Raw genomic sequence first — 26,033 nt, 5'->3', positions numbered from 1 at the left:
ATACATGAGAACAGTCGCACAACTGCACGGAGCTGACTAAATGTGTAAGGTGACATTAAAAACTTTGTTGTGACTGTATCTGTGTATTGTAGCGGCAGAGAGCGCTCAGGCTATATGTGTGCACTGTGTGTGTGTGTGTGTGTGTGCGGGCTCCGGGCTGGAGGCTGAGCAGGAGAGAGTGGGAGGAGCGGAAAGTGCTCCAGTCCAATCCGGGCCGCCGGGTAAAGCCTCTCCTATACGCTCTTCCCTCCCTCAGCCCGCAGAAAACAGTGAAACCCTCCCGCAGAGGTGAGAGCGCAGATGTCATGAGAAAAGCGACCACACGACCAGAGCGCAGCGACCGACGCACCGACCAACCTCAGCCCGCCTCCCTGCGCCCCGGTCTGGGATGCTTTTAGCGCAGAGTCGCCTCCACTCAGGGCAGCCAGTGGACGTCGACGCAGATTATCTGCACTCTTTTCGTTGTTGTTATTTTTAACCGAGGATCTTCCCCCCCACCACCCCCCCGCAACCCCCTCCCCATCTTTAAGTGTTTATGTTTGTTTCTTCATGACTGCTGCTTTGGGAAGCGAGCCTCAGCACCAGCTCCAGCAACGCCAACACCATGCGAGGTAAGACCATCCCACTGCTCCAAACACCGCCGCCACTTTTCCCCAAACCTCATCCCGCTGAACACACACACATATAGCACGGCGGGCTCTATCCCAGATTTGGCCTTGAAAGTTTATTCTGGGAGTTTTTCGCTGCAAAGCTGTTTTGTCACTTTTTTTTTTTTCTCTCAGCAAACCTGCGGGTGTGTGGCTGGATTTGTCTGCCACCTTATGCTACAAAAGGCATAAAAGTTTATTTGGATCTCTCTGCGTGCGTGCGTGCGTGTGTGTGTGTGTGTGTGTGTGTGTGTGTGTGTGTGTTTTGAGTCTAAGTGTGTATCAGTGTGTGGAGCAGGCCCGCAGTTTTTGCAGATCCACGCGTTAAGCCGCTGGAGTCTGTGATTGGAAATTAAAAGCATGATATTTGATGAAAGCCTTAATCGTGTGAGCTCCGCTCCACGCTCCACGCTCCACGCCAGCGGAGATCACGGACAGGCGGCGCCCGGATGCGATCGGACGCTGCGCAGGAAAACAAACTTTCATTTGTCGCATTATGTTGATCAACTTTATTGAGCGTTTCTCGGGGATACGCGACTTTTCACGCGCTCCACTAACCCATTTCCATCACGCGCTGCACCGCGCGAGGGACGCTCAAATTCAACGTCAGTGTCGTCCTGTGAGCGCGCGCGCACACACACACACACACACACACACACACAGTCTGACAGAGGTAACACACACACACACACACACACACACACACACAGGTTAACGCTTCCTTCCACTTATGTATGAAATTCCCTTTAAAATGTTTCGTTTCTTCTTCATCAGCAGATAATCGGTCGTTAAAGTCAAACTCTAAATGATTCAGTATTTAACCCGATTATTATCAGCTCTGCGTTTTTGTTGTTTTTTTTTTGTTTGTTTTTTTGTTTTTTATACTTTTTGGATTTGTATTAATTTTTTTCATGGTAGGCTAATGCGCAATCATCGCTGACGCCAAGTTGCAACACCCGTTCAACTGGATGATCTTGAGCTCTAAATTATGAGTGGATCCGTGTTTAACTGGACGAGCCTCCTCCTCCTGTTGTCATTTTACACTAGAAACAATCTAATTCACAGGGATGATTCAATGATGAAGTCGTTAGGTTGAAGAAGAATGAGAGAGATTGTTGGAGAATCTCGATCTAAACTTCATATCAAACGTAAAAGCTCGGCGCTATAATCTGAGAAAAAAGAATAGGTTGTCAAACTAAAACACATCTTAAATCTGTTTCAAAATAGAACACACTTACTGTCTTTTTACACGGGTTCACTGTAACCAGATGTATAGTTTTGTAGGATTTGTTCTGATATCAGAGGATAAATGAGTGGTCAGTAGGCTGATGTTATTAAATAGATTATTGTTAACATTACTATTAACCATGATTACGAACAAGAATAATGAAAACAATAATAGGCTACTATTTAATAGACTTCAAGTATCTTAATTTTAGTGTATTTTCTACTCTGAAATACATTTGTAGCTAAAACTATCTATCTATCTAACGATCTATCTATTTTCATAATTTTTGTGTTTGAATGTCATATAAAGCTTTCCTCTACCTAAACTTCAGGACATCAAACCTCAGGCAAGAAAAAACATGAGAAGGCCTGACACCCCCCACCTCTCTCTCCCTCTCTCCCCTCTTATCCCGTGGCAAACTCCTCTGTCATGCACCTTGTATTTTATCCACATTTTAATGGGCCTCGCGACCACTCTCGTGCATGGGAGGCTTTGGGGGGTATACCGAAAGCTCCTGCTTTCACTTTATAGCTGTGGTTGGCAGAAGAGGCCCCTGAAGCGTTTCTCTCACCCCTCTTTCTCCGTCTCTCTCTCTCTGTCTCCCTCTCTCCCTCTCTCTCTCTCCATCTTCCTCTCTCCCTCTGCACGCCCCAAAGGGTTTTGTCAGATAGAATTAAATCAGTGTGGGCCGTGCGGCCCCCACTCTCGACCTGTGTGTATGCGTGTGTGTGTGTGTCTATGTGTGTTTGTGTGTGTGTGTGTGTGTGTGTGTGTGTGTGTGTGTGTGTGTGGAGTCTCGGTTGCCCTTACACAGAAATGTGCTCACAACCACAAGGTTATAAAAAATAGAGGCCCCTCATGAGCCGTGGTAATTATCATTTAACAATAGCCACAACTCCTGAAGCCTTGACCGAAGATGATGTCACCCCATCACCCGGCCAGGAAAAGCCAGAGACATAACAGATAGAATAATTTCATCATGGCCTTTTCTTCATGTCAGAAAATGGAGCATTGTGGGGCTTTTTTCCAATATGGCTCAGTGTTGTGTAGGATGTTGTAAACAGGATAATTATTTCTGTATTTTCAACTGCATCATGAGGATGCAGTGCTGCAAATCGTGTTCCTCTAAAAACCAACATAGAAACTGGAGAATAAAATAACACTAGTAACAATGGCATTATAAGTTATGGTGATAGCAAAGTTTTAGTTTCAACCCCATATAATAAACAACTCTAACTGGACAAATAAATAAATAAATAATACAAAACTATATTATCTGTTTTGAATTGATATTCATTTTAATCTTTGTGATTACATGTAATATTTTGGAGAAATAAGTTTGGGTTTCCAAAGCATAGCAGAGCCAATCAGCATCATCAACATCCTCCTGGCAAGTGTTTCATTTAGTTCTAATCAATTTGAGCACAGTGCCTCTACTGAGCTCTCATAGACAACCACATATACACAATTGGAAGCAAGTGAACATTTACATAAACTAACAAAGCCACATAAACTGACATTGTAGACATGTATTCTATATGTCAATATTTTCCTATTTCCTCAGTGATCTTTACATTAGGCCCCTATAGCCTGTGTGTGTGGATGCTTTGTATTACTGGTATAAGCCTAAGAGCTTTTGCACCCCATAGATGCACCCAGGTCAGACCGGTCAAAGAGTTCAGCGGTGGAGGGAGCAGCAGGGGGAGGAGGGCTTCACAGCGCCATTTGATCTCCTCTCTTAGCGATATGTGTCAATCACATTCTCCCACACTCCTTCACCATGGGAAAAGATAGAATGACACAAACTGGGAGAGTGTGAGAGAGCAATAAACAAGAGAGGTGATGACGAGCGGTGTCAAAAGACAAGGGCACTACTAATAGGCTGAAGTCTACAGTAACATGGTTATTCCAATTTCAACATTATTTATATTACCTTGCAAAATGGCATGTGATCACACACACACACACACACACACACACACACACACACACACACACACACATACATGCACGCACACACACACACGCACACACACACACGCACACACATACAGCTGCAATACTATGCATGACGGCCTCATGCCAATAGAATTAGTCCTATCCTGCTTTGCTTTGGAGGCTTGTGTGAGCATTGATTTGGCCGATTCTAAAGCATCCCAGGATCAATTTTTAGTCAGAGCCAACGGAAACAGTCTGTTTAGATAAATCTATTGCACATAACTTGAATGGCTTCACTTTACCTCCAATGATAAAACTCTGTACCTTTTAGTAATTTGATCCCTTAGCAGCGGCTCTAAATATTTATAACTTGATTTATTTTCATTTTGTAATGTTTGTTCCTATTAACTGTGATAATATGTTGAAATTAGTAAATGTGTTTATAAGATATTGGTGACACTTAATTTAAGTTGCCCTGTTTAGCATTTATGAGCAAACACAGTATATATAATAATATACAATATGTATTAATATGAGAAGTTATAATTGTTGACAAATAGGCTACTGTACATTTATAAGCACTTATAAACCATTTATTTTACTGCTTACAAATGCTAAAGGGTGGTGGGCTGTATTAATGAGCGAAAGATGTATACTGCAACATTTTGGCCCAAAAGATGATTAAAATCATCAACAAAGTGTCGTATGAGGTGCTTGTCTTATCAAAATTTTGCACCAAGAATGAACAGCTACACCAAAACATGGACTGACATGCTGTTCGGAGCCTGTTTGAAACCAGTAGCTTCATCCTGAGTCAGAAACAACAAGTTAGCGCACAGGTTTTGTCACCAAATCACTGGTTTCCCCTGTTGCCATGAAATCACTCGCTGCATACAATAGTGGGCACCCGGCTTGAGTGAATCTCTGGTTTGCAGTGTTATCAGTGTATGTGCGGTCTGTTGTGGAGCTCTGTGTTGTTGATTGTGTTGTTTATTGTGTGTTTGTGCTGACTAATGGTCCAGTGTTATGTAAGAAGAGAGGAGAGATTACCCCAAGCCCATGCAGGCCACACTGTTAATCCCTCAACACAGCCCTACTGACTGACTGAAGTACCACCAGAGTGCCGTTGCAACAGACACACACACACAAGCTTACATTCAGGACTCACTTCCCACTGTCTGTGCACCTGTCTTCAGACACCCCCAGTCTACTCCTCACCTCAAGTGTCTGCCTGACCTTTTTGCAAGCCGTCTACTAAAAACATCCCACCATGCTGTGTGTGTGTGTGTGTGTGGCCTGGATGGCACTTCTGTGGTCCCACTGAGCCGCTATCATAGCCTGAGTTTGTTTAGCATGTGCTCAGCGTGCACTCCATGTTGGTTTTATCTCTCTGCGGCTGTCTGGGGGAGTCTAGGCGAACAGTTTTTCTCCCCTCTCTCTCTCTCTCTCTCTCTCTATTTCTCTCTCTTTCTCTAATCTTTACACACACAAAGCGTGGGCTATACGGCACGCTTCGGTTTGTGTCTCCACTTTATCTTCGCCGGGAGGGATTTCAGCCTGAACCACTCCTAAACTCTAAATCTGCCTTGAAGTCATAGAGTCCTCTGACAGCTCCTTCTGTTTTGTCAGTTTTACTCATCCATGAAGGCAGCATGTCTCAATGGAGGCACAATGATATTCAATATTCACATTTTCCTCCGATTTACACTGAAGTATAAACCGAGGAAGAGGGTGACTGTGCTTGTAAAATGCAGAAACCGATTAATGTATGAAGAGACCGGAGATATCATTGGAGGGGTAGCTTTCAAGAAAAATATGCTCATATCAAGAGCAGGAATTAACTTTGCTGTCTCATAATCTAGTTTTATGGAGAGAGCTATAGAGGGCTACTGTCTGACAGCCCAAAATAAGAGGGCATGTTCACCTGCGCTTCTGAACTCTGGTTTCAGGGGTCATCGTCATGTAGCAGTGAGGATCTGTGAAGTGACTGCACGTCAAATTAAAGTTAAAGCAGGAGGTAAACAGAAAGTGAATGAATGAGTGAGATAAGAAAAGAGAGCAAGTAAGGGAGAGACTTAAGAGTTATATAATAGTGCATGTGTGTGTGAGCATTTGCTTGAGCAAGAGAGAGTGAAAGAGTGAGGGATAACAGAATACAGGGTGGATAAAATGCTGAATCTGTTTACTTGCACGTTGACACACACACACACACTGATACAAACTACCCTGTCCTCACATTACACTTGCAAACTGTAGCTGTCCTTAGCAATGAATAACGCCACCACCCGTAATAGTAGTATCCAAAGTCCACACCAGCAAACCAACCATTAGACTTTAGCTAACACTCAAATCAGATTAGCCCATATTCTGTAGGTGTGTGTCAGTGTAACATTCCAACATCTACTTTATACATAATCATATACATATAGATTAAAAGCTTTATGGGTAAAGAAAGGCTGTGTCTCAGGCTAAAAAAACCCTAAAATTACATTGATTTCACTGAAAAATTGCAAAGCTTAAAAGCTTTAAAAGGCTCTTTTTCTTATTTCATTAAACTCTGACATACCGAAGATAAATAGTTTTCATTACAAAAAACAAAAGGAACAAAACAGATTACTTGAAAGTAGTTGTATTGTTGTTACTGTGACTACTTTTGCATTAAAAAACAGCATTTGTCTCCCCATAGTTACAAGAATGATGTAAAACTGATGTAAAACTGTATTTGCACATTAGCCTGCCTGAAATCTAATGTTGCTAAATGCCTCTGCTCTGTGAAGGTGTTCGGTGCTGGCAGGTGCATAGCACGCACTAACAACAATAAGCCTATAATATGACTTAGCCTACTGCGGCATCTTTTCTTAATGACAAAGATTAGCCTGTTTTAGTGCTTGTAATCTCATTGAAGAGACTCTTATTAGGTCTATGTTTCTTTCTCTCCACATCCCCCTCTTTCTCTCTCTCTCTCTCTCTCTCTCTCTCTCTCACTGTGTCCAAATCTCTTAACCCATGACTGTGTGTGCTCACTTGTGTGTGTCCTAAGCAGTGGCTGTTGACAAGGGGTCTCTTGTCATTCACAAAGAGAATATAAAACCAAGGCTGCTGCTCCAGCTTTTGTTCTCTCAACTCTGAATTAAAGTTGATAACACATTCTGTTAAATCATCCCTTTACAGAAGAGAGAGAGAGAGAGAGAGAGAGAGAGAGAGAGAGCGAGCAGGTGAAGAGCAGAGCAGGCCGAGTCAAGCCAAGCTGAGCTGTGTGATAGTCTTTGTGATCAATTTGCCTCTGTGAGAGATGCCCCTGGGGCCACTTTGGGGAGAACCTTGTTAGGCTGAGTTAAATTGTTGCCCGAGGCGAGCTATTAGCGGCCATCCCTGGGAGAGGACACACACATACATACTCACACACATGCGTGCTCACACACTCGCTCAAACAGGCACGCTGAACTGCACACATACATTCAAACCTTTTGAAAGCACACACATAAACTCAGATGGGAACTCATTCATTCATATGCTCGAGTTCTCTCACCACGCAGCCAGCTGGTTTCACTCAAAGAGACACATAAACCCACAACCAGAGGGACGAGAATCTTTACTTAAGTGGCAGTGACGCTGTGACCTTCTGCTCTTGAGAGGTTTTATAGAAATAAACTTACTTATAAGTAATACCACAGTGTAAAAATACTCAAGTTGGGTGTATTGGCCATAGAAAAATTAGGGAAAAATGTAAGGTGTAGGTATTTATTTCGCTGAAACATGCAAATTAACAGGTATGCTCCTTTCAAGTAAAAGTATATCAATATAATTATGTTAATTAAGTATTATTCATTTAATGTACTTAGAGTAAATAAAAAATAAAATTACTCAAAATGCAGAACGGACCATTCCAGAGATATATTATTAACATTATATAATTGGATAATTATACATTAATAAATGCATTATTATTAATATTACACATCCAACAGACTGTTCAATACCTCAGCCAAAGGCAGTGGATCATGACATGGACTTAAATCTTCTCTTAACTGAATATATTAGTGAGCTACTGGACAATTTGAATTGAAATAATAAGTATATGCATCTATCTATCTATCTATCTATCTATCTATCTATCTATCTATCTATCTATCTATCTATCTATCTATCTATCTATATAGCTATCTAGCCATGCTTAAACAGAACTTTAATGTTGTTAATCTTCATTATATACTGTTGGGTAGTTTAGTCTATTGCAGTGCATCTTATTTTATTTGCATATGATTTGTAGGAAAAATGTATCTACAGCTGTCATATAAAGGTAATGGAGTCAGAAGTATAGTATATACATGTCTACACAGCTGATACACTACGTACAGAGAGGCTTGTACACAAACAACTGCAACAACATCTAATCAGATTTAAATGGAAGCAGATTCGATAGCATTTCAAACAAGCTTTGACACACACACACGGTTTCCATCATTCTCTCTGTGATTTAATTCTCTCAGCGATTCACACTAAGTGCTGCTCTCTTCATTAATGCTTTAAAGCCCATTCAGCCTCACTCATGTTGATGTTCCTGTTTGCCGATTTTATCTGACTGACCACCGACCATCACTATAAAGGATGTGACTCCAACGAAACTGGGGGCAAATTTCTCCACATCTTATGTAAGAACCGAGAGCAATTTTCTGTCTGTCTCTCCGTGGATGTCCCTCTCTTTCTATTTCTCTCCACACTGGGATAGCCACCTTTTCCTCTCCCTTCCCCCTCAAAGACACACACACACACACTGTCATCTACAATTAGGCTCAAGAGAAACACCATAGGAGGAGGAGCGTGAGGTTAAGGGAGGATGAGGACATGGCCAATGCCAACAAAACATTATTTCCTCACTTCAGAGATTGAAACGGCAGGATCTCAGTCAGCGTGTGTGTGTATAAATATATTCTTTACTGCAATGATTCCCCTCATCTGAGCAAAACAAGAACACCACGGCCGACTCAGTGTTTTACAGCTCAGTGTGCACGCATGCATGTCTGCTAACGTGACGATGAAGGCGTGAGAGGAAAAGAAAAGAAATATATAAGAGAAAGAGCTTAAAGCGCTGTGTGTGTCTGTGCGTGTGTGCATGTGTGCTTAAGCAAGTACGCCTCAGTGTGTGTGCATTCTCATGGCTGCTCTCAGGATGGTAATGACCAGATGCAGATCTCTCACACTTGGACTCGTTCCTTCCACTCTGATGCACCCTCTCAGTCCTTAAGGAAAGGTCAAAGGCCACCCGGGTCCTACAGGTCACCCAGGGGGTTGGAGTGTGAGCATACGACTGTGTATGAGTGTGTACAGTGACCATGAGAGGCAGATCTGAGGAGGCAGATGGGCAGACTGTGTGTGTGTGTGTGTGTGTGTGTATACATATATGTGTTCAGGCAGGGGTTGGGTTTACCCAGTGGATTTTTTTCCCACGCCTCCCTCTCCTCTTATCCATCTGAGGACACATGCTGCACTGGGTGGCAGAGTGTGTGTGTGTGTGTGTGTGTGTGTGTTGGGTGGGGGGGCAAGCATAGAAATCATACAGTATAGTCTGCTTTTTCAAAAGCAGTTTGCAGTAATGCATGCATTCAAGCATGTCTGAATGTGTGCCTCTGTCTGTCTGAACATGTCTGTGCGAGCATGTGTGTGTGTGTGTGTGCGTGTGTGTGTGCATGTGAATCGATGCACTGGATGACAGCCAGTGGCCCCCTTCTGTTCCCTCTCTGTGGCGTCCAATCACACGGCGGCACAATATTCTATGAGCAAACTGCAGCTGATCCCAGACCTGCTATCTGAGCAATTACCCAGAGTGCTTTGGGGCCGCATGGCAAGCTGGACAAGCTCATGCCCTCTGACATACAGCACTGGGGGAGGGCAAGAGCGACGTTTTTCTGACTGTTTGTACATGTGTGTGTTGGCAAAGTGAGGGAGGGGGGGTCGATGACGTTACACTGATGGGAAAAGCAGAGGTTGGGGGTAGTAACATACTACATGCAGCAACAGTGTGACTGTCTATATTACAGAGTGGACAAAGACATGCTTGGCAGGGAGGGATGGGGATGGGGGAGGGGAGATGGGCCCGTTGTATGGCATTATGATTATTACTGTAGCACACTGCACAGCAGACTGTACAAACAAAGACAGAATCGGTGCACGGCCGTGTCACCTTGTGTTAATGAGGCTGGTTCATGTTTGTAAGTCACCGTTATGTTTATCAGTCAGTTAAACATAACGGTTTAGATGTTTGAGTCAGAGATGATCATCACTGTCAAGTTCACTGCTGCTGTTTAGGGCTGCAACTAATGCTAATTTTTTTTAAATGAAATAATCGAGCCTTTGCTTCATACAATGTCATAAAATGGTGAAAATATTTTCATCACATTTTCCCAACCTCCAAGATGACCTTGGGGAAATGTGATGCAGGACAGATGTCTTATTTTGTCCTAAACAAGAATCCAAATCTCAAAGAAGATTAATTTCCAATAGCATAAAGCAGAGAAAAGCAGCAGAGCAGAGAAAGCCTCAAAGACAGTTACCTATTAATTTTCTGCCGATCGGCTAATCAATTCATTAACTTATCTTTGGTGTTTACACGCTGTTTCCAAATACACCGAATAAAAGCAATTGATCAGGCTGCAGTGATGCTATCACCACAGAGCATGTTTAACATGAGCATTCAACCTTGTTAAAATGAGGAGCAAATGTTGATCAAAAAGCACAGATGGCTTAGTGATGAACCTCAGCCTTTGATACTAATCAAAAGTTGTCTGTAGCACCGAGTATTGAAAATTCTCAAGTATCAAAAGTTTCCATCAGATGCAGATTTTTTGTCATGTCAGACATTTACTGATTCAAAATCATACTTTGCCTATTTTAGATGGTATTTTAATTTAATTCCATCCTGTTGAAGTCCTCTTATGGCCACTTACGTTCAGTTAATGTTCAAAATTTGAGAACTTTGGCTTCATTTGTAAAATTGGAAAGAAAAAGGTTTTGTGGAAAAAATTGTGAAAAATATTTCTAGTCCTCAAAGTATTGTTTTGGTATCACATTGAAACATATTGAAAATTTTTAAATGACACCCATGCTTGGTGATTAGTGGCCACATATACATATGATGACATATATAATGCCTTTATGAGGGGACAGACAGTAGAGAGAGGCAGGAAACAAGGGGAGAAACTTTGCACTTTGAACTTTGCAACAACATCGTAACACCAGAACGATGGCATTTATGATAAATACTGCACACTGGTGTCTGAGAAGTAAAGAGGACATCCAGTATGGATGATAGATGAAAGTGAGTGAAAGACACTTAATTTTTTTTTTTTTTTAAAGGAGAGCAGATTCTTCAATATAATTTTTAGATGTTTTAGACAGTAAAAAGAGACAGGAAAGAGAGAAAAGTATGACAGCACACAGCACAAGTCCGTTTGAAACCATATGCAGTGGCAGTGTTTCATTGATTTTAATGGGACAGTATGATGTGAAAATATGACAGGAGACACAGGGGAGGTAACCCAAGCAGCACTGCTATACGCTATTCCCAACTGTGTGTGTTCATCCACTCAGCGATCACGCCACCAAAAGTTTTCTCAGTGTTTTTCATCATCGGCGGAGGGAAAAAAAAAAAAAAAAAAAACGCTTGTTCCTCTCTAAGCTGTATGAGACACGGAAGACAAGAGTTATGCTGAGAGATGGAAATAGATCATGAAATACGGAAACTGAAATGATTTCCCAGTCACACAGCCACTTACAGCGAGTAGGAACACTTGGAGAGAAATGAAAAAGTCAAACAGACTGAAGTGGAGTGGATGGCGAACAGTGATAGCATAATTCACAGTATATAGACATCTAAGGCCAGCGTCGGAGTTGTTCAGATTTAACAAGGAGGGATGGGGGGTGGGGGTGGGGGTGGGGGGGTAAAGTGCTGATCTCCTTCATTTTCCCAGAAGATATCTAGTTAACTGGGAAGAAGCTATGCATATTTTTAATGAAGTGGAGATACCACCCACATTCATCCCCAACAAATCAACCCCTGGGACTGCAGCAGGAGTTGTGTTTGCATTTCTGAAGTGCCTTACATTTGGCAAAAGTTATGCCAGAAAGTGATTTTAACTGTTCTATAAACTGTGATACTACAGCACCAACCTCTAGTGTATACTGCTGTGCCACTGTTACTGCATGATTCTGTGAATGTGTGTGTGTGTGTCGCTTTGGATATGTTTCTGTTGTAGACCCACCCCGCAGGCTGAATGAATGAAACATGCATGTCCAGTCTGCCCCTTTTGAAACACACACACACACACACACACACACACACACACACACACACACACACACACTGAAACTTAACATATACAGCAACACCTAGTGGCCTTAATTTGCTGCTGCATTATCAGTATAGATGGAGAGAAATAGGCATGTAATTCTGGGTGTGTGTATCTGTGTATTAATGGTACTGTGTGTGTGTGTGTGTGTGTGTGTGTGTGTGTGTGTGTGAGCTACATATGTGCTTCAGATGAAGTATTACTAAGATATTGGTGCTAGGCTGTGCTTTTTTTTCTGCAGTGCAATGTAGATAATTAGGACTCTATTTAGAGAGAGGGCCAGCCCAGAAAATACACAGGAGATCCTCACTTCATTAAAAATCAATTATCATAACACACGTGCCAGTGCAATACAACCCTCGTGGCCAGAACCAGCTACACACACATGCACGTGTGCTAACCCTCAGTAGTGTAGTGCACACTTAAACAACTATCTGTGCCTTGTTCTTTATGAAATCCACCTCTAGTTAGTTCTCTCTATCTTTTTCTCTCTCAAGAGATTGTGCAGGCCTGATCCTCCTCTTAGCTGAGGAATCGCCAGCGTTGCAGTCCCGCTCTTACATAATAACCTCAGGATAACACTCGCACTCCCACTGGCCGAGGATGTTGTCAGTCACTGTGCTCAGACTGGGTCAACTTAGGTTAGAAAGAAGTCCCACCCTCTTCTGTGAAAGACCTCGGAGCAAAGTAATCTCCCAAATAAAACAGAAATGGCTTTTTTTCCACATGAGTTTTTGTTTGGAAATGGTTGCCTGTCAGAGAGCTGTTAGGGGAGTAGCTGCATTAGACTCTGTTGTCTTAAGTTCTACTCTATTTTAGGAATTCACTTCTACGAGAGCTTTGAAGCTGTAAGTTTGCTTCTCTAATGTAAAACCATGAAATCAAATACCCAAAATGCATTATCATCCATCCAAACTTCAAAAACAATAAGAACACAGCCTCTTCTAAGCAGCCAACAGATAACACGTCGTAATTCTGCTACACATATAATCCACCATTGCGGCTAAAGTGTAACAAGGCGGCAGGCTTCTATTGTTGACTGGATGTGGAAGTGGGAGTCCTTTGGTAAACAATTCACAAAGCCTCCGCTGCTGAGAGAGGGCGACAGGACGAACAGTGAGTTGGCCGCACACAGCGATGACATCACTTCCTTTAAGAGTGTGACAGCTTAGCACATCATCGCTGTGACAGCCAGACGAGTGCAGCGAGTGGGTGGTCACCCTGGCAACAGCAATGCTGTCATGACCGTCTCCCTATATCCTACCTGACAGTCCCCGCTGGCAGTGAGCACAACACACTCTCAACAATGCACACACCCACACTCAAGCGCACATTCACAAACAGTTTGTCGAACACACGCAGACATGTACACGTACTTTATGTTTCTCTGTGTCGATCTTATAAGTGAAACGCTCATTCAAACCCTCTCTGAAACACACACAGTAAAACAATGCACATGCCCACACGCCCGTGCTCCTTTGGGCATAATTATGTGACACAAAGAGGAGCACAATCTCCCATGGGGTACAAAGCAATATGCTGAAGATATACTGTAATCACTGGAGAGGAACAGTAAACACACACGCCTCTGAGGTAGGAACATGTAAAGAGCTTTCTCTAAAAATCAACAGAAATAATAATACATGTGGATATACACCGTCACATAATAACTATGCATGATAACTATGTATATCCACATTGCAGCAGCAGCAGGTGTGGGCTGAAAACATTCAGCTAGTCTAAACCCAAAGAGACTCACACGTTTCATTTTCAAAACTTTCATCAGAGTTTGATTAAAAGTTTGTGATAAGCCTTAACAACAGCAAAAAGCAAAAGGTAACTGTGAAACTCTAAGAGTGGAGGTGATGTGACGTATGGCTGGTACACTGCTGTCATTGTCGTCTGTTTGGTCTGATGATAACGTCCATGTCCCGGGCGCAACTGACCTGTTTTTACAGACTATAAATAGCGTGTTACAGGCCATGTTCACTGACAGCTCTGTGTATGTGTAGTCTGTGTGTCGTCCCAGTCCAATGCTCTCTCTGACCCAGTTTGGTACCAGTTGGCCGGGAATTGGTGGAAATGGGTCACATCTTGGGCTACACCACGACGCTCAGCGTGAGCTGCGCCACCTTAAGCACACAGTCAAAGATCACGTCGTTCCGTCCACAGGTCGATCACTCACAGACGGGACACAACAATCCATTGTTGGGTTTTGTTGATTATAATTTGAGATAAATAAAGGCACTAAATAAAGGCTCATTCACACATTGAAAGACAACTATAAAGACTACTACACACATAATGAAAGATGGTGCGAAGTCCAGGGTCATGGCAGACTGGAGGTCAGTTTTTAGTTCGTAGACATTTATGCCTTCTAATGGTCACTGGGGGGGCAGATAAGCAATAAATAATAAATGAATGAATGAGGGCATGTGTTTTTTTGTGGATCTATAAGGTTCTTTGTTCCTGTAACTGTTCCATCATTATCTCTGTAAAAGGTGTTCGGGTTCATGTAAGGAGAATAGAGTACAAAGTACAGATTCATTCAGATGAGTCAGCTGCTACCAGCTGTGAGTATCTCTGTGTATTATAACTGGGATTTGATCATAGATATACTGTGAAACAGCAGGCAGACTATAAAGTGTATATCAGCAGCAGTGGCTGTCTACACCTGCTCAGTTGCTTGGACAGACAGAACTGTCTCCATTGATCCGCATATAGGCTTATCCAATTATATATACTGCACACTCATTCCTGCACAGACATTTAGTATGCCCACACACACACACACACACACACACACACACACACACACACACATTATATATTTATACAGTCTATAATATATATCTGTGCAGTATATACACATAGAAACGTCTCCGACTATGTGAACAGGACACACTGTACATACACTTGTCCAAATGCACAAAAAACCCCAGGTAGAACGCATTTCAGTATGCACACGGATAGATGCAAGGCACACTCATACATGCATATGGTAACCTAGACGCAGACACAATGCTCTCTGTATTTACACACCTCTTGCAGCATCAACTCCAGTCACACAGTGCAAGTTTTGTATTGTTCTTCAGGAGGATCAGTTAGGCAAAATGTGTGCAAATATGGAATGTGAAAGTGAAGAAGTTGTATTTTCTGTTCTTCTTCTTGACTTTCTCTGTTGAGGAACTTCTGGGAAAGTTCATAAAACTTGCAGAATTTCCTACAGGTGGGACTATGCAAGGAGATTACATGTGAATGGCTATTTCAGCTGTGGCTAAGCCAGTGCGCAGCAGAGGAGGGAACCAGCTCGTCGGGAAATAATTTAGGATTAGATGGACTGTCTAATCTCTTTATAGAGAGTGTGCCATCTCAGCAGACATACCTGCCTACCTCTACATCCATCTCATATCACTTAACAGGAACAGCGGCTTTCTCTTTCCATATATTATGGATAATAGGCTGAAAGACACCACTGACAGGTGCTTCAGTGTGTTACACTGAAATACTTGCTGTTGTTCATATTCTGTGCCTTTGGTTGATCTGTACATGGAGCTACCTATACACAGTGAGTAAAATGAGAAGTAGTTCAATTCGTACATTTGTAGATTAAGTAAAAGCTACTGAAATTCAATGTGTGTGTGTGCGTGTGAGAGAGAGAGAGAGAGAGAGTGGAAGAGCAAGAGTCCTTCAGCAATGTAACCTGTTTTCTCATTATGGGCAACCCTGCACACCTGCAGGGGTCTCTCTTTCAAGCGTAACACAAAGAGCCCCTACACAAGTAATGTCTGACTGTTATTTATGTGTGTGTGAATGTGCATGTACGGTGTCACGTATGCACTCCTTGATGTCCCAGTCATTAGAAAAACTCCTACAAGGACATAGAGAATGTCCAGGTGTCACTGTGCCCTTGTGAAGTTACACACACATTCACACACATTGTAGCCTCAATCAGGTCCTTCAGTCGACCAGGTTATGCACTGTTTTTTAACCTCAAATTAGACCACCAACTGAGGTCTAGAACTCTGTGAGGTGACTGAATCAGGTGCTGTTCTCAAAACTGGGGAAAAAAAATCTGTCCTGTTCAAAACTAGTTTTGTAACGCACGTCTTTTCTATCCTCTCTTTGTGTTTGCAGCCCAAATCGAAGTAATACCGTGCAAAATCTGCGGAGACAAATCATCAGGTATCCACTATGGAGTCATTACATGCGAGGGATGTAAGGTGAGACATGACGCATTATTTCAACAGAGCCTGTTTGTCTTAGTTTTGGCTCAGAAATTGTGCACTCGTGCATTTTGTGTGTTCTACAGGTACCGGTAAGTCTGTATTCATGCTTTTTGTTGACATGTAACCAGGGTTTCTTCAGACGGAGTCAGCAGAACAATGCATCCTACTCCTGCCCCCGCCAGAGGAACTGCCTCATCGACAGAACAAACCGCAATCGCTGCCAACACTGCCGCCTGCAGAAATGTCTCGCACTAGGAATGTCCAGAGATGGTGAGGCCCAGTGTGTCTATATTTAAATCAATAAAGAGAGAAATAATTGATTATAACTGGTAATTTAGTGTAACAACACAGATACATTCAAAACCAATGCACATTTGTATGAGTTGAAGCTCTTTGGATCACATCTACTGTTTTTACCAATTATTCAACTTTACCTAGAAGAGCTGAAATGTTGTGGCAGTTTTAAAATTTTGTCTCTCTGTGTTGTATTTTCTCCCTGTACAGCGGTAAAATTTGGCCGCATGTCCAAGAAGCAACGTGACAGCCTGTATGCAGAGGTCCAGAAGCACCAGGCACGACTGCAGGAGCAGCGGCAGCAGCAGACAGGCGAAGCAGAAGCCCTGGCACGTGTTTACTCATCCAGCCTAACCAACGGACTGTCCACCCTTAACCATGAGATTGGGGGCACCTATGCCAATGGTCATGTCATTGAGCTGCCCAAAGGTGGCCATGGCAACGGAGGCGGAGTCCCGGGGGGCTACTATGGGATGGATTCCACCCAACCGTCTCCAGACCAGTCAGGTTTGGACATGTCAGGCATGAAGCACATTAAGCAGGAGCCGGTGTATGACCTGACGCCAGTACCCAACCTGTTCAGCTACGGAGGCTACCAGGACAGTCAGCTGGGACCGAATAACGTCAGCATGGGAGAGCTGGGTAAAGACTGCATGACATTTTGCTCCGTTTGTGAGACAGACACAGTAGAATGGTTCTTCATTTAAAATCTACATGAATTATCCACATGGAAAAGAAATGGTTACCCACAAAGTAGTCCTGGTAGAGAGCGTGAGTCAGAGTGCTAATCTGAGTGCAGAACAGGAGATCAGACAGGCTTACAGATAGCTGACAAGGTGTCATATTACTGTATGTGCAACTCAGGCAGTTTGCACATGTTAAGAATTAATTAAAATGAATCACTTAATACAAATCCAAGGGGATGTGGATTTAGCAGTAAATGGGTAGCAATGCAAAAAAAATCTAATTCCTCTAAAGTTTCAACAGATCATAGCACCTGCAGAATGCTTACCAATACTACCCATACACATCCCATATACCACTGTAGCAAAGTATAACTGAATAAATAAATGAATGGAGATTCTTTATGGAAAGGAATAAATAAATGTCAATCCTCTCTTCCAGACCGTATTGCTCAGAATATCATCAAATCCCACTTGGAGACATGTCAGTACACAACAGAGGAGCTGCAGCAGCTTGCCTGGCAGACACACTCCTATGAAGAGGTCAAGATGTACCAGAGCAAGGTGAGACTTTATGTCATGGCACCATCTTCATGCAAAGAATGTGATATTTACAATGTCCCATGTATCCCTGCTTTTTTTTGTGTTTTTATTATTAAAATTAATTTAATTTTCAGCTACACCAGCTATGCCTAGAAAGTTACTTCATTGTCGCTGCATTCCTACATCTGCATCCAATGCACTGACGTCCATTCACGTGCAATGCTTTGAAATTGTCTTTTACTATTAATATTATTATTATTTATTTATTTGTGAGGATTTAAATTCAGTTCAGTTACAACCCCCCCCAAAGGGGTGGCAAGATTTTTAGTTTCATTCACTGACATGAATACAACTACTATAACTACTAAGTACAGAAAATATAACCCTTAAACTGGGTGTGTTTGTTTTCTAGCCCCGGGACGTGCTGTGGCAGCAGTGTGCCATTCAGATCACCCATGCAATCCAGTACGTGGTGGAGTTCGCCAAGCGCATCTCAGGGTTCATGGAACTGTGCCAGAATGACCAGATCCTCCTGCTGAAGTCAGGTGAGACGACTGGACTGACAATGTCAGGCCGGGCCCATCTCTTTGTCTTGCCAAACAATGCCGCTCATGGAAGACAAAGTCCTTTGCCTTCTTAATTCTTTTCGCCCTTTGGTCAGTCTATCACTGTCAGGCTCAAACCATCTGTCTTCCTGGTTCTTCCAGGTTGTTTGGAGGTAGTCTTGGTGCGGATGTGCAGAGCGTTCAACCCTCTCAACAACACTGTGCTCTTTGAGGGGAAGTACGGAGGCATGCAGATGTTCAAAGCTCTAGGTAAGAAAATGCAAAAAAATTAAATGAAAAAATCCTCTACCCAGTGAGGTATTTTTGATCATGAGTGCAATGAAATTGTCCTTTTCTCTGTTTCCCGCCAAGGTTGTGATGACTTAGTGAGTGCGGTGTTTGACTTTGCAAAGAGTTTGTGTTCACTGCAACTGACGGAGGAGGAGATCGCTCTGTTCTCAGCAGCTGTACTAATCTCCACAGGTCAGTGGGCATTCCCTAATATTACTTTAATCAAAAAGGAAGCAATCTGTGTTGACTTAAAATAAAAAAACTGAAAACGCTTTCTTCTACTCAGATCGACCGTGGCTGATGGAGCCTCGGAAAGTCCAGAAGCTCCAGGAGAAGATCTACTTTGCTCTGCAGCACATTATGCAGAAGAACCACATGGATGAAGATGCCCTGGCTAAGGTAGGCCAAGCCTTAGTCCTAGTGTGACACAAGTCACATAGGACAGCCCCTGAGGCTGACAAATCAACAGACATATCAAACAAAGATAGCAGCTCCTCTGGCTTCATAGAAAGGTCGAGCAATGTGAAAAAAAACAAAACACAAGAGTGTAAAAACTGGCTTTTAACCTTGTCCCTTTCTGTAGTATATCAGTCTAAATTTCCTCGTCCTTGACTGTATTGTCCTTTTGTCTGGCAGCTGATCAGCCGAATCCCAACACTGTCAGCACTGTGCACTCTTCACACCGAGGAGCTCCAGGCCTTCCAGCAGCTCCACCCAGAAACAGTCAACGTCCTCTTCCCTCCGCTCTACAAAGAACTCTTCAATCCCGACCCCAACTCTACCATGGCCATGCCCAAGTGACTGCCTGTGGTTCAAATGCAACAAACGGTGCCAGCGCAGGACCAAGAAAATAAGCCCACAGCCACGTCTGACGAGACGGCAGTGTCGACTGTGTCATCATCGTGGCATCCACATATTCCTGAGCTCCCCCAGCCTCATTTCAGGCTGGGGGTTGAGGAATCATCTGCCAGAAACTTACAGTTACCGCCAACAATACTAGGAATGTCCAGCACTTATCCCATCCTGTTCACCGATACAGTCTGAAGAATGTATATATAAATGAAACGCGCCCCAAGCCACAACCTGAGCGGGGCTTCCTCCTGTCTCCTGAACTGAACTGACTGACCAGAAATGTACAGACTTTAAAACATCTAGGAAGAATTTTAAGCTGTCAATCTTTAAGAAAAAAATGGGTAAGTTAATTTGTTTTAACTTTGAAAAAAATCTTTTTTTGTTTGTTTGATTTTTTTTTTCACATGAAGACATTGTGAAGTTGAAGAAGCTGGATGGGGGAGGGAACTGTGGATTTAGAGAAGCTATTGTAGATATTCTTCTAGTGCAGAGCGGATTCCAGTATTATTCTTGTTCTGTTAAAATAAGTTAGTCCTAATTTAAATATACAGCAGCCCACTGTGGCTGACTATACCTTGTCTATGTGTTTTTATTTTATTTGATAGTTTCTTGTGTACAGAATTTGTAAAGTTGAGACTTGTAAAAGAATATTGGGTAAAAAACCGGGAGCCGATTCTGGTTTGTTGATATACAGAAGCCTTGTCTGGATTTTGTTCATATGTAAAGAAGGTACTGCATCCTTCTGAGGAGAACTTATAGAAATGTAAAGAGAGCATATGAAGGATTTAAAAAGAAAATAATGGCTAATACTTTTCAAGGTGAAGATATATACATAAATATTCTATTTTGCAAGAAAAAGAATCTGGCAGATTTGCCGTCCTATCAATCATTTTTTTCTCGCTGCAATAATTACGTCCAATAAAAAGCTGGACTGCTTTCGAACAATCAACCAGAAACAACCAATCAGAAACTAGGACCTCACAATGAACTCCACCTCTTCCCAAAGTCCCTTCATCTTGCCCCTCATTTCTTATGTATTAGGGCCTTGACGTGAGATTTCGGCAGACAGGAGTGTATAGAAATTCCACCAACAAAAAAAAAAAAAAAAAGATTACGGTAAATCAAGACAAACTTGAATTAAAATCACAACTTTCTGATCTTCAAAGTGTGTATGAGCGCTGTATGCCCTCATTCCCTCCAATTACTATTTGCACAATCCAGTCCATGGATGTCAATCACTCCGGGCTGTGGATATGAAGGACCCTTTTCTCTAAAGAGCAATAACTTTCACACTGCCTTTCTGGTGTTACTCCTTTCCTCTCCTCCTCTTCAGCTGTTCAGAACAGGGTAGCAGTTTTAACTGGAATGCACTATATTTGACACTTCATGATTAATTATGTCTATCATCTCTATGGATGGGACTCATTCCACCACAGACTCTGCAGTGTTTTCAGTGTGACACAATATGTATGATCTGGGGTTAGGACATAAGACAGAGCACTGAGCAAAAGATGTGAAGAAATGCCGATTAACCTCCATTGATCTTTAACGGCATTTAAAGCTGCAATATTGCATCAATGATTCATACAGGAAGCTGTGACAGACAATCACTTTTTGCTTTTTTTTAGTCATTCCATAATTAATAGCACTTACACAGTGTCATTTCTTGTCACTTTTTCCACATTAATGTTATGTTGATTAGCATTTGGCCACTGTGTAAAATCACACTGATTTTACTGGGCGTTTAAACCATCTGACCACGTCGTTGTGAGCGATGGCGTGGCAGTTATCACCATCGTTTGTGGTGAAGGAACAATTTGAACAATCACTGAGAAGACTCATTTTAGAGGTTTGTGCAGTTCTGTGTTCAGCCACTAGATGCTCTGTATGCATTGGTTTTGTGAAGAGGTCTGTAATGAGCTCTGACAACTGAGGAGCTTCCTTTTAAAATGAGAAGTTCCCAAAATAAGTGACCTACTACAAAACATAAGCACAAAATTATTCTGCTGGCTGTCACCATAATACTTGTTTGATAAATTGACAATTTTTTTCTATGTGCAACAGCACTTAGACATTTACCTCAGCTTTAATTATTATGATTATATTAGTGTACTCTCATTTAGTCTTATTTATGAACTGAAAGTGTTAGTGTTCTCTGTTAGTTTGTCTGATGTTCAAATATTCGTTGCACAGTGGCCAAATCTCTAAATGTCTATAGGCACGGACACAGTCACAGCAGTTATGCATTCATTAAAAGCACTTGAACCGTTTACGTTTTCATCCCTCTGTACATGCGTTCTCCACGTGGTGAGTAAAACGATGTCGACAGCACGAGTAACGAGCATCAACGTTAAACATTAGTGATCTGCTCGCATCCATCTGTTCCATGCTGTGTCAGTGATCCGTTCACAGGTTCCTTCCTTCGACCCCCTGACCCGACCCCAGATCAGAGGCCAGTGACTCTTTAAGACAATCACTTGCTCATTAAGGCTCGATGCACTACGCAGCATCTCTCAGGGAGCAGCTCTTTTTCTGTTCGCATTAAAAGAGGGTTTAATATTTTTGCAAATTTACAAAAAATTTAATTATAAAAGAATAACTTTTTAGGATAAAAATGGCATACAGTACGCCGCCAATGTATGCCTGCAATTGCATCTGCCCAGACAAGGCTTTGACAAGTGTGTGTCTGTGTGTATGTGTGTATAGAGCATGAATTCACTGTCCAAATCTCTTTAGAGCCCAGACTTTATGACAAGCATTGTTACGTAGCACAAGAAAAACAAAAAAATATACATATACATATATATCTATATAAATATATACACTGTTTGTCAGTGTGCTCTTGTCACCACTGTACACTCATGTTTACTGCTTATTTTGCTGCTTTCGGGACAGTGAGGGAAGTCCACTAGTAAGCTGTGAATCAAGCGCCATCACAACAGCCCTGGGACAGTGAATTCCAACTCTGACTATGAAGTTTTTGTGTGTGATGTTTTTATTTTCCCTTGTTAGACTGTGAATCAGAGGGGTGGGATGGGGTTGTGAAAGGGGATGTGCTGGCAAGAACGAGTGGCAACGCAACACTGTAAGTAAGATACTGTAGCAATAAGAACTGGAGGCATTTACTACTGTCATGTTTGCATTGTAAGATTATTTTTTATTTTATTACTATTTACTATTATTATTGTTCTTATTATGACTACTATTCTTCTATTACTATTAGCCTATTGTTGTTCTGTTCTATTTGCATGACGTTTCATTGCAATGAAACATTTGGGGCTTATTTGTGTTTTCTCTTCTCATGATATTGTGGGTTTCGAGGGAGGGGTCATTGGCAGGGTGGGCGATGGGTTTCAGGGCAAATTCTACGTCAATTCAATCCGTTCAAGGCAATTTTTTTTTTTCACAAGCTGAAAGAATTTTTAAATAAAATGCTCTTATTTATACACAACCAATTTAAAAATTCTTGTTGGATTTGAAATGATTTTTTTTTTTTTTGTCAACCTTTGAATGTGTGAGTTGGTTTAACCAGTCATTGAACGGCCCTTTTCTGAACTGGCCTTATTGAACCAGATCAGAGACCCTTAACCTGCAGCGGGAGGGAATGATGTGGGGAGGGTCATCTATTCTGAATGTTACGGAGTAGCCTGTTCAGTGTGAGGGGCTGAACGCATCATGCGCCTTTACCACTCCATCGACACAGACTGACATTGCAGAGCGCACAGTAAAACTTGTTGTCATTTTATGTGACGACTTGGACAAACTGCGCAGACATTTTTAATACACTTGGTTTGAAATGCATTTCCTACACTTAGTCAAACACACTCCACCCAAAACCTCCTCCTCCCTTTCCTAAGAAGACCTGCGTGAATGTGTGTGTGTGAGTGTGTATGTGTGTGCTTGTGTGAGAGACAAAGAAACAGAGAGAGTGAGATGATGTTTGCTCTACCAATGCTTTGTAAACTTTCTTGATGCATTACACATGCGTGCAATTGGAGTAGTGTTGAAAATTGTTAATTTATTGTTTAGAATGTCTTTGCGTCCCAGCAAGAGCAAATAAAACAAAATGTAGCAATCTGTAACCGAAACCTAAAAGGTGCTTGGGCTACAGAACCTCTTTTACACAGGACTAACAAAACAAAACAAAACAAAACAAAAAACACAAAAAAAGGATTTTTTTTTTGTTTTCAAAGTGCCATAGCTAGTGAGGAGACGAGGGATTGGCAGAGTGGGGCGTAGATGCTTTACTGTGTGAGTTTACTTGAGAAACCAATCAAAAAAAAAGGGGAACTCCACGGAAAATGTGTATTTGATTACACTGACAAACTGTTTTTACATTTTATGCTTTTTTCATCTGGTGAGAGGGGACTCTGCTTGACTCTGAACTCTGACTCTACTATAACTCCACGAGCTCTACTGTACAGTTTTCATTTTCACATGAGAATGAAAGAGTGCGCATGTGCATGCATGCATTTGCATTAAAGAGAGCCACAAACACCCACATTTGATACATCTGACTGGGTTGAAGTTCAGAGCTATGCAGGGCCCTTGGTGAGTCCTCCTTTGAGATGTATATACAATGTGAAGGTCTGAAGTGATTTTTGTTAAATTCTATATTTTATCGCTTTTGTAGACATTTTGTTGTGGGAAGAAAAAAAAAATAAAAGAAATTTTATGGGTGCATTTCTGCCTCTTTTTGTGTCTCACACATTCACATTGTTAGATTATAACATTTTACTTTTTATTTTAGCCAAACATGGCACAATTTTACCCCGGTAAATTATTGCATAATGTGTGAGTGTACAATAATTATAACAGTAATTGTCTTAGTCTTAATATCAAAACATTTATAAAAGTACAAAAATTAAGGAAAGTAGAAAGAAATCACTTCATTCTGCGCTTCCTATTATGATTCATGATATAATGATATAAGCTCTCTGTCATAAAAATACTCTGCAACACATCTGTCATCCTGACAGTATTTACTTAATAAACTGAAGAAGAATATATTAGGATCTTTAGTGCAAATTACAAAGTATTTGCCAATCACAGACATCTCTTCATGAAATATTGCTCTTATATCACATTGTTTTTCCTGTGAAGATATAAAGCGTGATGAAGTTCACCAACACAGTGTTTCTTCGGCCAAACGTGTTTTGGTACATGTGTGTGTGTCTTTTTTCCCTGCTTCCTTGGTCAGAGGTTACACCCTGTTTTCATAGTCCTCTTGTTCTTCGTTCTCCGACGCTGGCTCTGCATCGCTGCTGTTCTCGCAGCTGTCCAGATGCTTCCTTAAATCTGAACAACAGAAACATCAGTTAGCGACATGTCGCTCCAATAACACAGTCATTACCACAAGAAAGAGAATACTGACAGGCCTGGGAGGAAGTCCACGCATCCAGCATGAATAATTTGGTTTGATTTGTTGGAGAAATCTTGGAGAGGACACAAGAAGAGGAAGAGGAAATACAACACACCTTTGAAATATCAAAACAACTGTGTCTGAATGTTTGTGTTTGTGTGTTTGTTTGCTGGGCTTGTTTGTTTTTGAGCACAGTTTCTTTCCGAGCAGTTATCCTCTAGATGCCGGTATCATGTCTACCCAGAGACGTTAATTAATAGCTAATCAAAGCTAATGTCTCAGCAGCACATCGCCAGCACAAAGAAATGATTAATACGTAATCAAAGGCCGTGCAGCATAACGCACAAAGCAAGGCCCACCCCCATGCCTCAACACTACTGTTGTTAGAGAAATAAACGAACATTCGTGGCTTAATTAGCTGGCTGTTGGTATGATCTGTCTTCATTTGAAGTTGCTGGGGATTTATCTCAGAGCCAATGTTGGCCTCCTGAGTGACGACACAGAGGTGACATATGAATACATGCATATACACACATGCACAAGACAAAAAAAACTAAATGAAAAAAAAAACACACATACTGAGAAAGCCCTATGTAAATGCTAATCAACATGTTACACACTCATTAAGACACAAATACAGTACTCTGCAAGTATTTGAACAACATTGACATGAACATGTTGTTTTTCTCTCACAGAGACGGACATTACTGACCTTCTAGGCCCAGTCTGCGGCAGGAGACACTGCAGCAGTGTTTCTGCAGGAAACCGTTAATGGCAGCATCTCCAAGGTTATCAGGACCAAAAAGCATCTCGCCCCTGCTACCACTGCAACAGAGTCAGAGACAGCATGAGTGTATGAAAACTGCTTTATCTGTCCTTCATCAACATATATATTTGAGATTATTTGAATCTGAAAACCAGATCTCATCAATAATCTTGATGCATAAATAGCCACTGTACCTATGGTGGTCTGCCATAATGACAGTTGGATCAGTCAGCTCTTCTCCTACTCCTGTCAAGAACAGAAAAAATTAACAAATACAGAAAGAAAGAAAAAAAAACAGATATACACTCAA

The 26,033-nt window shown here is 41.8% G+C and overlaps 2 protein-coding genes across 4 annotated transcripts in view; one reads left to right on the top strand and one right to left on the bottom strand.

The window, feature by feature from the left end:
• The first annotated feature begins 252 nt into the window (after window positions 1–252).
• On the top strand, window positions 253–24,278 carry rorb (RAR-related orphan receptor B). Of its 2 annotated transcripts, none has more exons than XM_071482433.1 (10): window positions 253–611; window positions 16,296–16,381; window positions 16,516–16,657; window positions 16,892–17,323; window positions 17,807–17,928; window positions 18,320–18,452; window positions 18,615–18,722; window positions 18,825–18,935; window positions 19,030–19,142; window positions 19,380–24,278. In XM_071482433.1, exons 1-10 carry the CDS (start codon window positions 605–607, stop codon window positions 19,542–19,544), a joined length of 1,419 nt encoding a protein of 472 aa, XP_071338534.1. In that variant the 5' UTR covers window positions 253–604; the 3' UTR covers window positions 19,545–24,278. The 2 variants fall into 2 exon arrangements, with proteins under 2 accessions (XP_071338534.1, XP_071338533.1); XM_071482432.1 differs by lacking the exon at window positions 253–611 and adding an exon at window positions 15,382–15,726.
• Window positions 24,264–26,033, bottom strand: part of trpm6 (transient receptor potential cation channel, subfamily M, member 6) — a 17,599-nt gene continuing 15,829 nt past the window's right edge. Inside the window, exons 38-41 of one of the 2 annotated variants that reach the window (XM_071482430.1) lie at window positions 25,918–25,969; window positions 25,670–25,782; window positions 24,970–25,030; window positions 24,264–24,893 (exon numbers count right to left, since the gene is read on the bottom strand). In XM_071482430.1, coding sequence (XP_071338531.1) covers window positions 24,812–24,893; window positions 24,970–25,030; window positions 25,670–25,782; window positions 25,918–25,969 — 308 coding nt within the window. In that variant the 3' untranslated portion in view covers window positions 24,264–24,811. The remainder of the gene's footprint in view (window positions 24,894–24,969; window positions 25,031–25,669; window positions 25,783–25,917; window positions 25,970–26,033) is intronic. The other variant, XM_071482431.1, reaches the window with a different exon arrangement.

The sequence above is a fragment of the Trachinotus anak genome, unplaced genomic scaffold (assembly GCF_046630095.1).
Source record: "Trachinotus anak isolate AG129_WGS33_773 ecotype Australia unplaced genomic scaffold, CSIRO_AGI_Tana_v1 ptg000008l, whole genome shotgun sequence".
Classification (NCBI taxonomy): Eukaryota; Metazoa; Chordata; class Actinopteri; order Carangiformes; family Carangidae; genus Trachinotus; species Trachinotus anak.
Note: the sequence above shows the minus strand (reverse complement) of the source record. Positions and strands in the feature narration are given on the sequence as shown.